This window comes from Mastigoproctus giganteus, chromosome 1 (genome assembly GCF_048544385.1).
Source record: "Mastigoproctus giganteus isolate SK-2022 chromosome 1, ASM4854438v1, whole genome shotgun sequence".
NCBI classification, from domain to species: Eukaryota; Metazoa; Arthropoda; class Arachnida; order Uropygi; family Thelyphonidae; genus Mastigoproctus; species Mastigoproctus giganteus.
Window position 1 is genome coordinate 100,757,039 of NC_143575.1, and position 15,893 is coordinate 100,772,931.

Sequence of the window (15,893 nt, forward strand, 5' to 3'; positions counted from 1 at the left end):
AGTAGCAAGCAGATTTCATCAAGACAAACAACTCGTTGAGAACAGTTCCTTAGCATACATACATAGTAGATTGCCCATAGAATAACGAGGGAGCCATTATAAAATTGAGGGGGGGAAACTGTAAATCCTCTTGAAAGAAATTTGGAGAGGTTCAGAAGGGAGGTATCAGCAGAAACCTAGAGAGCACTATCTACCATATCACTTTTCTCAGTCAAAACTCCCGAGATCACGAAGTTATGTCGAAAAGAACAGCTTCACCAAAGACAACATTAACTTCACTCTAAGCAATCTTGATCCTCCCTTTATACCACATCAATAAACATTACCTAAGTGGCGTTTAGGGCCTGTACTCTTAACTCAGTTAATTCGACTAGACAAATATTAAACACGTGCAGGTATTGTTATTGTTGTTGTTATGGGATTTTAGGCACAGCAGTAACTAGGCCATATTGCGCTGTATATATGTTTGTAAATTGCGTGTGTTCTTTGGTAGATTTGCCTGTTAGTCGCCAGGAGAAAAACCACGTTGCCCTCGCCTGAGACCAACTAAATAAACCACGATTAATGTGGCCGCCACTGTATAAGCTGCCTTTAGAGAAGAATTAACTTTGGCATACTTAAAAAGTCGAGGAAGAACGCTTAATTAAACAGTGAGGTGTGCGAGTCTAAAATGAGATCGATGTAGCAAGAGGGATGAACATTACATCGAAATAAAGCAGGCAAGTCCTTGAATGTGTCCACACTTGCAATACCAGAATTTTCAATGTAGTAATCGGCGAAGGCTAAGGATTGAACCGGTTTATAAACATATTTTTGTTGAGCTACAGTGAGAGGGAATTGAGTTCATCAGTGACAGTCGGCGAACATTTTACTTTAAGATGATCTGCATAAGAATTTAAGTTCAGTAAAGGTAACAACGGTACAGAAGGCAATAACTGAAGAGATTTGTAAGAATTAGTGCTAAAGAAGAACTATTTTTCTTGTGGAGAAGAGCAGGGAAGGAGTCGGGACCTGAAGTAGTGAAATCTTTAAGATGAGAAATAGCTGAGTAGATGTAATCAGTAGTGGGATCTATCTAACAAAAACAGTCGTTAGTATCAGATTCGAACTGATATGAGAGGACAGAACATGGCTGCTCGCGAGAACAAAGCTCCAAAAAAAAAAAAAAAAAAATATGGGTAGAAAAATGACAGCTATGCTAAGAAAAAGAGTTGATAAACGCTTGAATCATTTTTAACAAAACTCCTGGTAGTACTGATTATACTTGAATAAAACAAACACTGCAATGGACATGCGATTGGATTTCGGGAATAAAATAACGTTTGATAGAACAATGTATTTTTCATGATAAATGTCCATCCACTAAAGAGTCAAAACATGGCATAGCTATCCAATATGCACATGTGATAAACGCAAATATAGTTCAGGACACGGATTAAAATGGTCTTTAGACTTCTGCAGCTGAACTCAACTTTCGGACATTTGATTTCTCCATCATGTCAACCTTTAGGTTTGATGCCACTTAGACTCCATCATGCGAAGCACTTCGCCATAAAAGCGTCCATGGGAAGAATACAAGGATCAACTTCAGAAAAACTCAGTACTTGGCTCAAAACAGACTTATTCCTACTTACAGGAATAGACACATTTACATTTCATCCTGGCCAACTTTAGACCAAAATTTTTCAAACTACAACCTTGAGGGGGCTCTGGTAGTCAGTTTATTGTTGAGCAATGATCACTCAGTATTCTGCATAATTAACATTACGTTCTTTAATATTATTAAAAGAAAAATACACTAACAATATTACATAGCTTTCAGAAAGGGTGTTGGTAAATGTAGAAGGGCACCGCTGGGTAGTGGGGAGAAAAAGAAGAAAAAAATTCAGAATTTCCATTTCTTCTTAACTCGAGGCTTACCTTTTTTGTATCGATGTATTTGGCATCCGTCGTTTCCAGATGTATAAACAGGACCTTCGCTAATACACCAAACACTATCTTCTTGACACACGAGGGCACTTCAGTCCCTCTCATCCCTCGGTGATGGATATTGAGAGTGACGACAGACAAAGCTGTTGTCAAGGAAACCAGAGAAATGGTCACCCCATAGTATAGCCCTGAAAAACAAAGTTGAGAAAATATTCAAAACTTCACTTACTACTCCGGTAAATCTAGAATTCAAATTGTATCCTCCCCCACATTCCCTCATCCCTTCCCAACTCGTACATTCTCAGGACTACTCGCGCCAAACAATTCTTTCATCTTCGATTTTTCCATTTTCATTGCAACCTTGAACGGAGGTCAGAGACGCAGTTAAAACTTGATGACATGTTTTCCTTCAGCGTCTTAAAGCAGCGGTTTCGATTTTTTCCGTTCGTGAGATCTTTATTACAGTAAGGTTAAGACTGGGACCTTAAGGCAGCAAAAGCATCTTGTCTGTGACAGGACGCGAATAGAAAGTCTCTCTCTCTCTCTGCGAGCAGGTTTCTTAATGATAGTGTCGGAGGTGACGGCAAAGTCGATAGAACATCCTATTCATCAGGAGAGAGTAACAATGTCAAGGAAACGATTGGGGTGAAGTAATGTGACGTTGGTTCCTCACCGAAGAGTCTACCATTGTCGTTATTGATGAACTGCGGATCACATGACAATGATGGAAATGTATTAAGTTTCCGCTTTTTGGTTAAGATCCTGGAGTTTCCTGGTTCCATAAACATTCACTTATTTGCTTCCAGATATGCAATTTAAACCACCGCTTAATGTACTCGAGTTTGAAAAGCTGTTCTTTGACCTGCGTAATTATACGGTCTAGGATACAACACTGAATGAGTGACAAAAGATTCAAAAAGGTTTAACTGGAACAGTGAGGAATAGATTATACCTGGCAACATTAGCGTATACAATGATGATTTGGACTCAAGAAGCTCTTATTTAGTAATAGATTATCAAGCGTACGTATTGTGGACTGTACAACTGCTTTTGCGTACATTCCGACCAAGAAGTACAGAAAAATGAATATTGTGCCTTCATCAACCAAACAATTTTCCCATCGATGGATATTAACAAATAAAAACATTAAAGATTGACAAATTAAACAATAATAGTATCCATAAAAATTAAAGATTTATAAATGCCCTATTACTGTTACGTAAAATATCATAAGTTATTAATTTAATGACTTTTGCTTTGCTGGTAGCCCATTTCAGTTTTTCGACTGAAAAGAAACCAAATCTTCACGTAGGATTTTTAATGATTAAATTAGTCAAGTGAGTTTTTAACATCCGAATCTCAGAGATTGATCTAATCTGTAAGGGTCCAATTCCGTGTACAGTGTTCATTAGGGTCACTACTTCTACGAGTATTGTCATAATGGAGGGGGATTCGCTCAATGAACTTGTGCGCACGCGCACTCTGACGTATCTATGTCATACTCGTAAATCACAGGGTAGAGTGAATACAGAAGTTACGATGAGGACCGGATGAGACAGGGTTTTTTTGAAGATTCAGGAAGATGGAACAATGGAAAATATTCCATACAAAAGATTTCATCGCTTTTATTTACTTAAGGAAACAGCCCCCGTAATAAACAACTCAGTTGAGTCTCCTATTCATTTGGAACATCAGTGTAGGTATTCTTGGTATTTGAATGAACAAGAGGGAAGGTTGAGGTATTGTAAACACAGAAATAAACGATATTTATTAATCAAAATGAGTCCGACTTCTGATCACTTCGTAGTTCCCCTGCCGGAACTGTGTGGTTTGAAACGCCGATTTGAATCATGCGCAGACTGCCCAAGTAAAGGCGTCTGCTTACAGAAACAATCAATAAGTGCAGTCCTATTTTTATATGTTCTCTTCTTCTTACCACTTTTTATTGCTCAACTTTTTGTTATAACCGAAACAGAGTACGCATAGCGATTGTTTTTTAAATAAAATTAATCGGAAATTCAGCCTTGCTGGTTTTTTTTTTTTTTTTTTTTCCTTTCATTTTTTCGTCCCTTTTTAATCATTTCATAAATCCACGAGATAAATAGAACTGCTGTGTCAGTTATGATGTTCGCAAATGAAAGTACACATCACAGTCGATGTGCGCATGTCCGATATCCACAGGGACAATAAAATATGTCAAACAGCGGGATTATTAAGAGCCCAGGATGAGATGATAAACCATTGTTGGAGAGGCCACTTATGGAGTTGGCGAACATTTGTTATTAGCGTTTGACAGAAGTACATTAAAAGGTGAGATACGCTTGCAAATGACCATCCTCCATAAGCCGAACAATTGCCTATGTTTAGGGCCCAATAATGGCTGGGCGCAGTGGCTTGTTAGACGAATAAGAATGCCACACGCAGGACGAGACGCAGCTTGCCACACGAAATTAGGTAGCGAAGGTTAGTCGAACAAGGCGCACATGAGAACGCTTATTGATTTTCGGAGTAAACTGCAAAACACGTATTTCTGAAAGTGACACAATGCTCTTGAAAATCTGTCAGACGCTTTAAGACGTGTCAAACGCTGAGAGGAATAAGACACGAAGTCCAACAAAATTAGGATCTGGATTTATGCCACAAATCTCACTCTGATATAACTTAGGATATACTACTTTTATGTCACCCAAGACCAAAGAAAAACTTTTAAAGTTTCTTTAACTTGGTCGGCCCCTCTACCTTCATGAGAGAGAGAGAGAGAGAGAGAGAGAGAGAGAGAGAGAGAGAGAGAAGGGAAATTTAATGCAAAGCCCGATTTTTATGGCACAGTGGTGCAGCTGTTACAGAGCCCCAAAGTCGCGAGGGCAATGCACCAACGGAATTACTATTGGTCCAGAACCCTTAGTGACCTTATTTATAAGGCCTCTGCAAATAAGTACACCAAGCCCTAAACTATCTAAATGCGTCAATGGCTGAATGATTTGTGAAGTCAAGCTGAGATCAAAATAAATGGCAGATGAGTTGTATAGGATTGCAGGAGTATTTTAATTAATCAAATACAATTCGTGCTTCTTATTTCGATCAGAAAAATTGTTTGTGAAGACTGAGGGCCGATTATTTAACTTTATGACTTGAGCTAATGGTCAGTTTAGAGATAAATACAATTGTTCCATGGTTCTCTTAAAGTTATTAATACTTTTCTAAATTTTATAACGTTACCCGAAAAAGACGCTATACATATAAAGTATGAGACATCGCCAAAACAGCTGTTTCAAAGCTTACTGGGTTCTCATCAGTGAGAACAGAAAGACCCCTCCTCGATCGAAATAGAAAGAAGGTAAAGCGTACGAATTTTATTTGTACGCAATTTGAAAAAGTGAATAAATAAGTCTGCTGAACAGTTTACTCCATTGTTCATCTGAAAGAATACGTTCAAACTTCCACTGCATCACCAGTAGATTGCTATCTTTGTTTCTAAATCTGAACACCTCAAACAGCACAGTTAGTTTAGGTTTTAAAAGTTCGGGTGAAGACGATTTACACATTAACAGCTGGATGAGGTTGAGGTTACTGGCTTCTCAAAATGATTGATTCTTGTTGCTTGTCGAGACTCAAAATTTAAGAAATGTATAAATCTTAAAGGTAAAGAGCTCATCTGTAATCTAGACTCGTTTATTTGAAATATATAATTACATAGATCAGAGGAGTTGATCACCCAACTTGATGAATTGAGTTGACAGGGTCTCGAACCATAAGCAACTTAAACTAAACTAGTGTGGTTATTACATTCTGGAGTTCACCACTCAGCTACATCCGGAATATTATCTCGTAAAATAAAAATATTAGTGAATTTAGTGCAGATGTTTTCAAAAAGAATACAAAGAGATTGGTGTCAGTTATTCAGCAAATGACTCATTCGAAACTGTCCGGTTATTTTGAGCAAGAGCCAAGGCAAGGCAACTTTGGCATCAACCATAAAGCGTCATTCTGTACCTGTAATATTGTAAAGCTGGTTTTTTGACAAGTCAGTGTCAATAAATTCCTCGTACCATCAGCGAGATTCGAACCAGGGGTTTCCTGAGTTCGATTCTCATCGCTGGCCGAAGTTCAGAAATACTTCCCATTGAGATGGAGTAACTTCACTGAGCTTTGTGTCCGAGGTGGGCCGTCTTGGGCAAGGGTTGCATGGTTTAGTCACTAACATCGGTTTTTCATCCCGAAAAAGATTAATTCGAATACGCACATTTTATAGGCACCATGTACCAACACGTTAACTACAAACTGTAAAATAATAATAAAAAAATCGTAATCTCGCTCATAACCACACTATAGAAGACAAAGAAAAAGAAAATTGAGGAGTAGAAACAAAATCCAATATGCGATAGTTTTATTCAGAGAATGAAACCCGTTCATTTCTTGCCCCTAATGGAACTTTGAATTCTCATTAAACTAATATAGGTATTAATAATGTCCCAAGAGTGGTTCCTGGCCTAGAGGGAAATTAGCGCTAATGTCATATTAATGACCAAATATGCTACCAATTTGGATAGTCAATAAAACTGATGTAGTTCAGGTCAGCTATGTCCTGTAGCCAGATTTAACTATTCGGAAGGACTGTTTTTCATGCTGATTAATGGTCTGTCAAGAGAAATGCGCGCAGTTCGAAACAAAACTTCGCTGCACAACTCTTATTCCCAATTTTTTGAACAAGAGATTCTAAGGAAAGTTCTTTTTTACTCAGTGGCCACGTGACTGATTGGTTGATTTTCTTTTTCACACGAATTTATCCCGAGAATTAAGTGCAGGGGGCGAATTCTACTCTGGAAAAAAAAAGGCGCGTATAATGTTGAAGCATTCGAAAGTCCCGAACCAAGCCGGACTCGTGAGCAGTTGGTGACATCGGAGTGATAAATGAGATCAGTCAGGAAAACGTGTTCTCTAATGACAATAATTATTAATATCAATTAATATTTCATCATCGCTCTGTTTTAACTTAATTAGCTTTAATGAACCCAAATCAGGAAGACTTGACGACCTGCAAAAACGCATTCTCCATCATTGGCAGCGACAGCTCTTGCGTACATCGTCGATTGGCAAACATTGGAAGCGGTGTTTAAAGCTGCCTCCGATATTCAGATTAGCGTGGAATAATCTTTCGGCACAGATCGAGTTGTTTTTCTTTCTTCAAACGATTCTTAATTACCATAGCCAGTGTTGGAGCTAAGTGTCGCTGTTGGTTACACCCCAATGGCCACGATGAAAGAAGCGTTTTAACTGTTTTCTTTATCAAAAGAATGGCTGCTTTGGAATGATGGAAAAATATACCCATTTCGCATCCTTAAGTTGACATTCAGTTTACCATTGGATGGCTATCTGGGTCGCGCAGTTTGGCTGGACCGTATCCAATTCCGTTATCACTTTAAGAATAATCACTAACTGAAGTCCCATTATCGCGGGTTAAGGTCAGTTTAAACAAGAAAAAAAGGTAGTTATGTATTGATATTAAAGTCTTCTGCAACAGACATTACGCAGTAACTTCCAGTCACGTTACGAGGTGAAAACATTGATGTTTACCTTGTTTGTTAGAGTTAAATTCGTATAACAATTTTCCAAAATAGCCGATATCAATCAACCTCTCGTTATGATATTGAACAGTCAATTGATAACTAAACTCTGAAAATTAAAAGCTTTTAACATTCTTTACGTGATTAGATTTTATGTACATGTTAAATTAATTATAAATGATATATTAACTATTACCAGCATACAGACAATGTGATGCAATCGTTATTCTGCACTTCCAACAGCTTATTTAGAATCCAACCTATACAAACGCAAACATGGTTTGAATCCAATCCCTGAGGCCCGTCCTGTCTGTACTAGTCGCACTCAAAATGTTAGCTACCTCTTTAATAAAGAAACAGCTGGTTTTTTATTATTTTTTTTCTTCTCAATATTTATCTCTTGAGTTCAAATGTTCTTCACTTTGGGGGCAAAGAAGAAATACCTGAAAAAAAGTGGGTATTATGGTATCTAAAAAAAAGCCATTTACACCTGCCTTGAGATTGCCATCGTATGAAAATCGATGGCCACGCTGGTGTTTCTTTAAATTTCTAAAGAGGAAATAATCACTGGGGAAGCCAGGTCTGGAATGCAGGCCGGGTGGCTTAATTTCTGGAATCTGCAATCTCTCAGAGCAATAATTGCTTTATGGAACTTGTTTAACACATTATCGTGAAGAAGCAGGGCAACTCGTGTCAAATCCCCTTCTCTGTTCGTTTATGACCACTTAAACTTTTGGACAAAAGCAAGGGTAGTTATAGTGACTGTTTTATAATGTAAGATGTTGAGGGAAAATATTACTATGTTGAAAAATAATGAATTTTCTCATAATACATTTGAATCAAGGACTATAATTCGTTTAAAACTTTGGCTGTCTTCATTTTAACCACCCTCGTACTACAAATATTTGAAGAAATGTGGATAAAATCCTTTTCATACTGCCGTACTATCGCAAGTTTGATTTTTTTCCCCAAATCCTTGTAGTCATTTAATAATTATCTCTCGATAAGACATGGTAAGAAACAAATCTATTTTCCACTCTACAGTGTATCATTGGGTTTAAAATCAGGAAGGAGTAATAGAAGGTTAAGCTCAGTATTTAAAGCGCTCCATACTTAAGACTAAATCGCTTTATGGAATTAAGTGTGCTGATAAAAGATTTTCGATGAATTTTTTTTCCTTTTATCATTTTACGTTTTTTTTTTTTTTTTATAGCTGTTTAATAGTGTTCAGAATTTTAGGTATTGCAGTATTTCAAATGATTTTTTGTCTCTACATGAGAAATTGATATCACGTTTATTATATTAAATAAGTAAGGTACTTCACGTCGATATTTTAATCAAAGAATATCCTCACGATGTAATGGGAACATTACTCATTGTATTAAGAACTTTTAAAAAAAATCCAACGTAATAAAAACATATACATTCGACATCAGAGATGAACCTTAGTAAATAAGGACCGCTTACTGCTTTGGACTGATGTAATTGAAATTTTAAATTAAAAAGCGCTTGAAAAGAAAAGAATAACATTTTGATAAGGAAACGCCAAGAGTTGAATCACAAAATCAAACGCTTACCTATAAGGGGAACGGTGTCTGACGTTGGCGGCATACTCTCTCCAATAACCATCAAGAAGACGGTCATCGAGAGCAGTGTCGTAATGCCTAAGGTCACCTTCTCTCCGGAATCGGAGGGCATGTAGAAGCTAAGTAGAGCGATACCAGTAATGAGCACACAAGGTAAGATGAGGTTGAACACGTAGAACAGTGGTCGTCTCCTTAAGATGATGGAGTAGGTGATGTCTGGGTAGGGCTCGAGACAGCAGGAATAGAACACCTCGTTCCTCTCCACGACCATGTTGATCAAGTCCCACTCTCCGTTCTCCACGTAGTTTGACAAATCTCCTTCTTGAGTCTGAATGACGAGGTTCACCTGGAAGCCGTCGTAAGTCCAAGAAGCGAACTTCATGGTGCAGGTTTGTTCGTCGAATGGAAACCAAGAAACGTCTATCTTACAGGAACTCTTGAAGATGGCACTCGACAGCCAAGTTAGGTTGCCGTCTGACACCACGATCACGTTCGTACTGAGGATGGCGTTGTTGTATTGCGAGTCGGCACTAGAAGTAAACCAATAAAGCAACTTTATGATGACAGCTACTACCATGAGGGAAAAAAAAAAAATACAAGCAATATTTTCCAGGGTAGTAGAAGGGAACAAATGAAAGATATTGAAATAAGAACTTTTCCTCGTTATTTTAAATACATTTGATGGCATTATATTATTCACAAAGATCTATCACGAACTCAAGCTATATTCACGACACGGAAGTTATCGTGAGTTTATTAAGTGGAAGAAGTAAACGAATCACATGATTGCAATCGCTTTCAATAACAATTTGACCCTTATCAAATTATTATTGAAGTTTAAACGGCACACCGAAGAAAAACCTCACGCGAAGCCCTTTGCCTTTTTTGGAATTAAGGCAATAAATTGTTTAACATTGTACAGTTTGAAATATCATTTAACATCTTAATGGACAGAAGCACGAATTGTACATGCAGGGAGCTCTACTGACCCCTCATAACTCAGATGCCTTGGGAGGCAATTTTAGGTGAAACATCTGTTTTTTAATTTGAAGCTTGGTTTTAGAAATAAATAACAGCACTTCACTTTCATGATGTTTCTTCTTGTTTTATTGAAAACAAACATTTTCAACAAAAATTAACTAAAGTTTCGAAAGAATACAGCCATTTTAGTCAATTCTGGTTAAAGTTTAATACCAAGTTGATCAGATTTCACAATCTGTTCCATTTGGCTGCCCGACTTTTTCAGTGCTTGACGTAGTTTAAGAAGAACAATTATTATGGAATTTCCAGATTACTGTGGCTGTTTATTCAATCTTATATTTGGTACTTGCATGGATATTGTTTCAGAAAGAATATCATCTCCATTAAAGCAAGTATTCTACAGGTTGACTCTTTTCTGAGTGTTGGTTTTCTCAATATTAGTGCTTTTTTCAGGTTATACAAAAATGTTTTCGGCCCAAACGCTGCCGACATTTATTTTTCAATCTGATTTTCAAGTTAATCAAGTTGAATTTCAGGGTATCTTGAACCTTTTCTCTTATCTACAATTTTTTGGGTTGAAAGTGAATTCAAGAAAATCTTTTTATATAAATTTCACTTCATCTAATAACCTCTACTTTCTCTAGAATGGGTCATGAATGGGAAAAAGAGTTCAAATGGTTTTATCTGTAAAGTTCCTGGGATAACTATAGACGCAGAATCCCCATCACAACTGTATAATAAAAAGACGTAAAATAAAATTAATTTATACTTCTTCGGTTATATTGCATTAATTGATTTCGTGTATCTGTACCTTAACATCGATTCTGGCAATAAACCAGCGCCAGATCCAGCAATTCCGGGGGCTCAACTTGTTTCCATGGGGCCCTCTAAAAATACGTAAAAAAAATAGTTTATTAAATCTCAGAGAGGGCCTCTGTGGTGTTGGGAACACTGTTCAATTGAACGGGTAGAAAGTGCCTGGATCCAGAATTGCAATAAACAAGAATGGCATCAAGTATGTTATATTTTCATCTGTACTTCGGTAAATAAATACATTACTGATATTTAGAAGATAAATTTATACAGAGAAAGGTAACATACTTGTTGTAGAGAATGATGTCCGGCTTCCAAACTTTCTCTGCAGGAATTCGGATTACGTGAACTCCTCCAAAGTGAGTGTGGTTCCACCGTAGGCTGTAATCCATCCACATCTAGAGATAAGTTAAAGAAAAAAGTGCACTTTAAAAATGGTTTCGTAAATGGCAAGGCATGTAAATTAAGGATTTAAAAACGAATATTGGGTCAGGATTTCAATACTAGTTTTTAAAAGAATACAGCAAGACCCATATGTAAAATAGTGTATAAATCCATTTAATTTGATCGTAGTGCGAATCAGTTCATCTAGGAAAAGTAAAAGTTCATGTGGGGTCATTGAAAAGGCGAATAATTACATATTCATAAACAACTTTACCAAGACCTAAGAAAACACAAAAAAATACCACCAAGGCTAGAACTTGAAGAGAATTTGAAAACTGAGCAGGCAGTAGCTAAAAGGGAGCTGGAGGCAAGATGTTTCTGAGAGAGAGAGAGAGAGAGAGAGAGAGAGAGAGAGAGAGAGAGAGAGAGAGAGAGAGAGATTCGGAAATGTTGGTCTGAAAGGCAAGATCATGAAAGTTTTCCAACTTACCTGGTTCAGCCAACAATTGGTCGTCAAAATCTGGTTTCTTTCATCCTATAAAACAAACAAGGAGCATGCATTTAATTTTAAAATAATTTAAATAACTGTTAAAACATAAATTAAAATCTGCTTTAAATCATCCTGTACACTTGGAATTTAAAAAAAAAAAACAAAAAAACGTAAAGATCTAAAATTAAAAATCGGGTTGAAACATTTGAATTTTAATTTTGGAAATACGATCCTTCGAAGATTATTTCTTTAGTGTTTAATCTATTTCCATTTAGCAAACTGTAAAAGTCCTCCATAATGGCCCTTGTTATTATGAGTAACTATGAACTTAATTATTTAGAAGGCGCATCTTTTATGTTAGGAACTGGTCAATAATTTCCCAGCATATAAAAACACCAAGGTTCTGAATAGAGGTAGCACTTTCTTAGGAGATACCCAACGCCGGTTTTCATTCAGCCAAGTGGAAGAGCAGTGAAGAGTGGAAGACTTCACTCCGATGACTCTTTTTCAAGGCCATCCATGTACAATGAAGAGATAGATCCTATTAGAGGTGCTCCTACTGTCGATAGAACACGGTGGATCTAGAATGTGAAACCGATTGTTCGCTAACGCTCACTTTAATATGCCTTCTCGTAGACCATTCCAAGATACTGAGCAAAATATTGTAAGAAATCAGATTGATTATGTCTTAATTCGAAAAGTAAGTGAAAACAGCATTAAATCGGATCCAATAATAACAGTTATTGAAAGTAAAACGTATCAGGTTATGTATTAGCATCATGTTTGTACAATGTACGTAGTGAATTACTGAAAATGACAAAATGGCATAGTTTTTATCATATCACATATTGTTAATGGCTTCACAACGAGTTGAATGAAAAAAGAAAAGACTGAAAAGAAAAATGAATGAGAGAAAACTGAAAAGAGATAGAAATACCTCAATAAAAACATGGCGCCTTTAATGCATACGAAAAAAAAAAAATAATAAAAGAAGTAGTAGGATTAAGAAAGAAAAAAAACCAACTATTTCATTTCAAAGAATAAAGATGGAAGTATACAGTTATCTGATAACAAGAGAACAGACGAATACAGAGGAAGTGACCAACATATATGCAAAGATTAAGTAATACCGCAAGGGCTATAAAATGAACGAAGGAAAGAAAATCTGCAGTCCGGAGAAAGTGAACGCAGAATTTGTAATATTAATTGAAGAATAAGTTGATATACTGGTCGCTCTGTTCAAAGCTAATATACGCTGGGTGATCACTTTATTAGTCAGTACATCTACCCATATCATGAAATTAAGTAACATCAGTAACAGCATCGCGTAGTCATACCATGCGATGCACAGCAAGTGGGTAGATACGTAGGGATGCTGTATGGGAATTAAGACTAACGATTTAATTTACATGGCAGTCGGCACCAGATCCACCGGTATGAGTATTTCGGAAACTCCAACGCTACTGGGGATTTTAGGTAGGATTTAACATTAGCAGTGGCAAATGATGCAAGAAAGCAAGCTTATACAGTAACTGAAGCCTCTCTTGGTAAGAGCACCCCTTGTTCCACTCACCGATCTCGTTGCCCTTCTCTGTAGTCGTTCCAGCAGCTCCACATCCTTCCTAAAATGAGGCCGCCAGACCTGTACGCAGTACTCAAGATGTCTCCTAACCATTGCTTTATACAAGAGGATAATTATCTCCTATCCCTGCTAGAAAAATTGCTATATATCACTGACAAAACCCCATGAACTGTCCTGACAGCCTGTCTCCATTGTTCAGAGAACTTCATATCTGACTGCACAATAACCTCCACATTTTTTTTCATTTTCAACTACCCTGAATGTCGTACCAAACCGTTGGCACGTAGGAAATGCAAAGTATTGCATTTAAATGTTAAACTTCAATTTCTCAGCACATCTGCCTAACTTTTCTATATTATGTTGCAGTAGCATACTGTCATTATTGTCATTAACAACCTGCTAATCTTTGAATCATCTGCAAACTTAGACATTAAGCCTGATATGCCTTTATCAATATCATTGATAAATATACAAAACGACAATGGGTCCAACACCGAACCTTGGGGGAATCCCTAATAACATTAGCCCATGAAGAATTTGTGGCTCAGGTGTATCGAGATTGGTCCAATAACAAAATAACACCTAGCCAATGTCGATCTTGTGGTCGGATTGATGCGCGAGGCCAACAGAGGCTTACAAGACTTTTACAGGGTAGCAGAAAGGTTGTTATGGCTGAGAACAGCCAATTACAACAGTGATAACTTTACAGACATTTCGAAATAAACACTTTTTCATACCTTGTCATGGATGGGGTGCTGTAAATCTTCTTTCCACCCTTGTCAGCAAAAGCAAACCCCCTTTACTGACAGTAGTGAAAAGAAGGTACGGTTATCCATCCTGCCAGATGTCAACGATGGAGGCTGGCGGTGTATTGTGAGGAGTGTTTTCATTGTGTTCATTGAACCTCTCGATACCAGTAAAAGAACATTTTAATGCCACAGTTAAAAAAGTTTTCCAACCAGGAGTATCCCTTCTACAACCATATAATTTGCAACAAGTGTAGGAAACAACCGAATCAGAATTAGCCAGAATTCCTGTGACATGCTATCGCAAAGCGTTGAGACCATGCCACGACCAATCCAGACTGTTCTTAGGGCTAAAGGGAAACTTACTCGCTATTAAGCAGTACTTAATGAAGTGGTCAGTGAGTGGAATGGTAAAGTACCTAATGTTTGTTTAAAATCAACGTTTGTAACGATACCAAAGAAATAAAATGCCAAAGAATGTAATGAATATAGAAGGCTATAAGGCTTATGAACTTTTAGCTTTCTCCATTAACACATTAAACAAAATTTGAAGAACTTTCATTTCCAATATTATTGAGTAATTAAATATAAATAAATTGATTTATGGTTGTTATAAACGACTATCGGTGCACATTTATCAAGATTCACAACCAAAGAATTCATACCATCACTCAAGAATCTTACCGATTCACAGTTGTTTCAGTCGATTTATTTTAACAATTTTTAAAACTTCTAGGCGTTGCATGTCTTTTGTCCTCTACTGCGCATTATATACCCACGCGCCTGAATTAGCCATTAAATATCAAGATGTTTTCATTTTAAGTATCTAATGATAACTAGTTCCTTTACACTGTCATTCTGATTAGCACATGAATCAACAGAAAATGCAAACTTACTTTCGATAATAAACATTGCATGATTTTGTATCATTAGTTTAGAAATTTAAGATAGATGGCGCCACCAGTATACACTATATTACAGTCCTTTCATAGCATCAACCTTGACTAGAGAACAAACAGTAACGCTAAGATTTCAGTTTTATTTTAAACAATGGAGAGGATTTAAATTATTGTGGGCTTTAACCATCCATCTCCTCTCTCCCCCCACCCCCAATTCTCGTTTCAGCTTTCAATCAACAAACAGGCGAACATGACAAGTAAATCCAACACTTTAAATACACATTTTATAATTTTATTTTTGATTATATCCTGGTGTTGCATACAAATAGGAAAGCTGGTTTCGCGTTGCTTTTCTGGGTACTGACAAGCAAACTCCACCCACCCAGTTTAGTCACAGGGGTTGCGATGGAAAGTGGGAAACCCGTCGTACACAGCTGCTCGGTAGTCCTTGTAGTAGGAACTACGTCAATCTGCTCGAAACGTAGTCTAAACAGAGTGAATGAAACATGGTGCAAGATGGTCGGGGATCATATTATTGAGCGAAACTTTGCATACTTGCGTCAGTGGACGTGTTGGATTCAAGAGTGCCCAATGGGTATCAGTTTCGTGTTTTAGTCTCCCTTAGAAACGCGATTCTTAAATATGGAAAAATAAATGGATAGGAAAGATGGATCTAAGAAAAGCATCGCTCAGGGATTTAACAAAATAAAACAAACTTTTACAAATAAATAAATAGGATCACGTGGTTAAATCCCAAGTTTCACATTCGTCAAACTTCAGATATAGTTCAAAATCAACGCGATTATGAAGTATTTAGGAGAGGCTCAAGAGTGACGCCTGATGGTGTACAACAGTAACTGGGTTGTCGCTATTGCAATACCAGGGCACCTGTCCACCCACCGAAGAGACCAATAAGCCT

The 15,893-nt window shown here is 37.2% G+C and overlaps 1 protein-coding gene across 1 annotated transcript in view; it reads right to left on the bottom strand.

Moving 5' to 3' along the window:
• Positions 1-15,893, bottom strand: part of LOC150091055 (neuronal acetylcholine receptor subunit alpha-10-like) — an 85,438-nt gene that overhangs the window by 7,470 nt on the left and 62,075 nt on the right. The window contains exons 4-7 of the mRNA XM_090381449.1: positions 11,748-11,792; positions 11,162-11,271; positions 9,071-9,609; positions 1,921-2,117 (exon numbers count right to left, since the gene is read on the bottom strand). Of these exons, the coding sequence (XP_090237575.1) occupies positions 1,921-2,117; positions 9,071-9,609; positions 11,162-11,271; positions 11,748-11,792 (891 nt within the window). The remainder of the gene's footprint in view (positions 1-1,920; positions 2,118-9,070; positions 9,610-11,161; positions 11,272-11,747; positions 11,793-15,893) is intronic.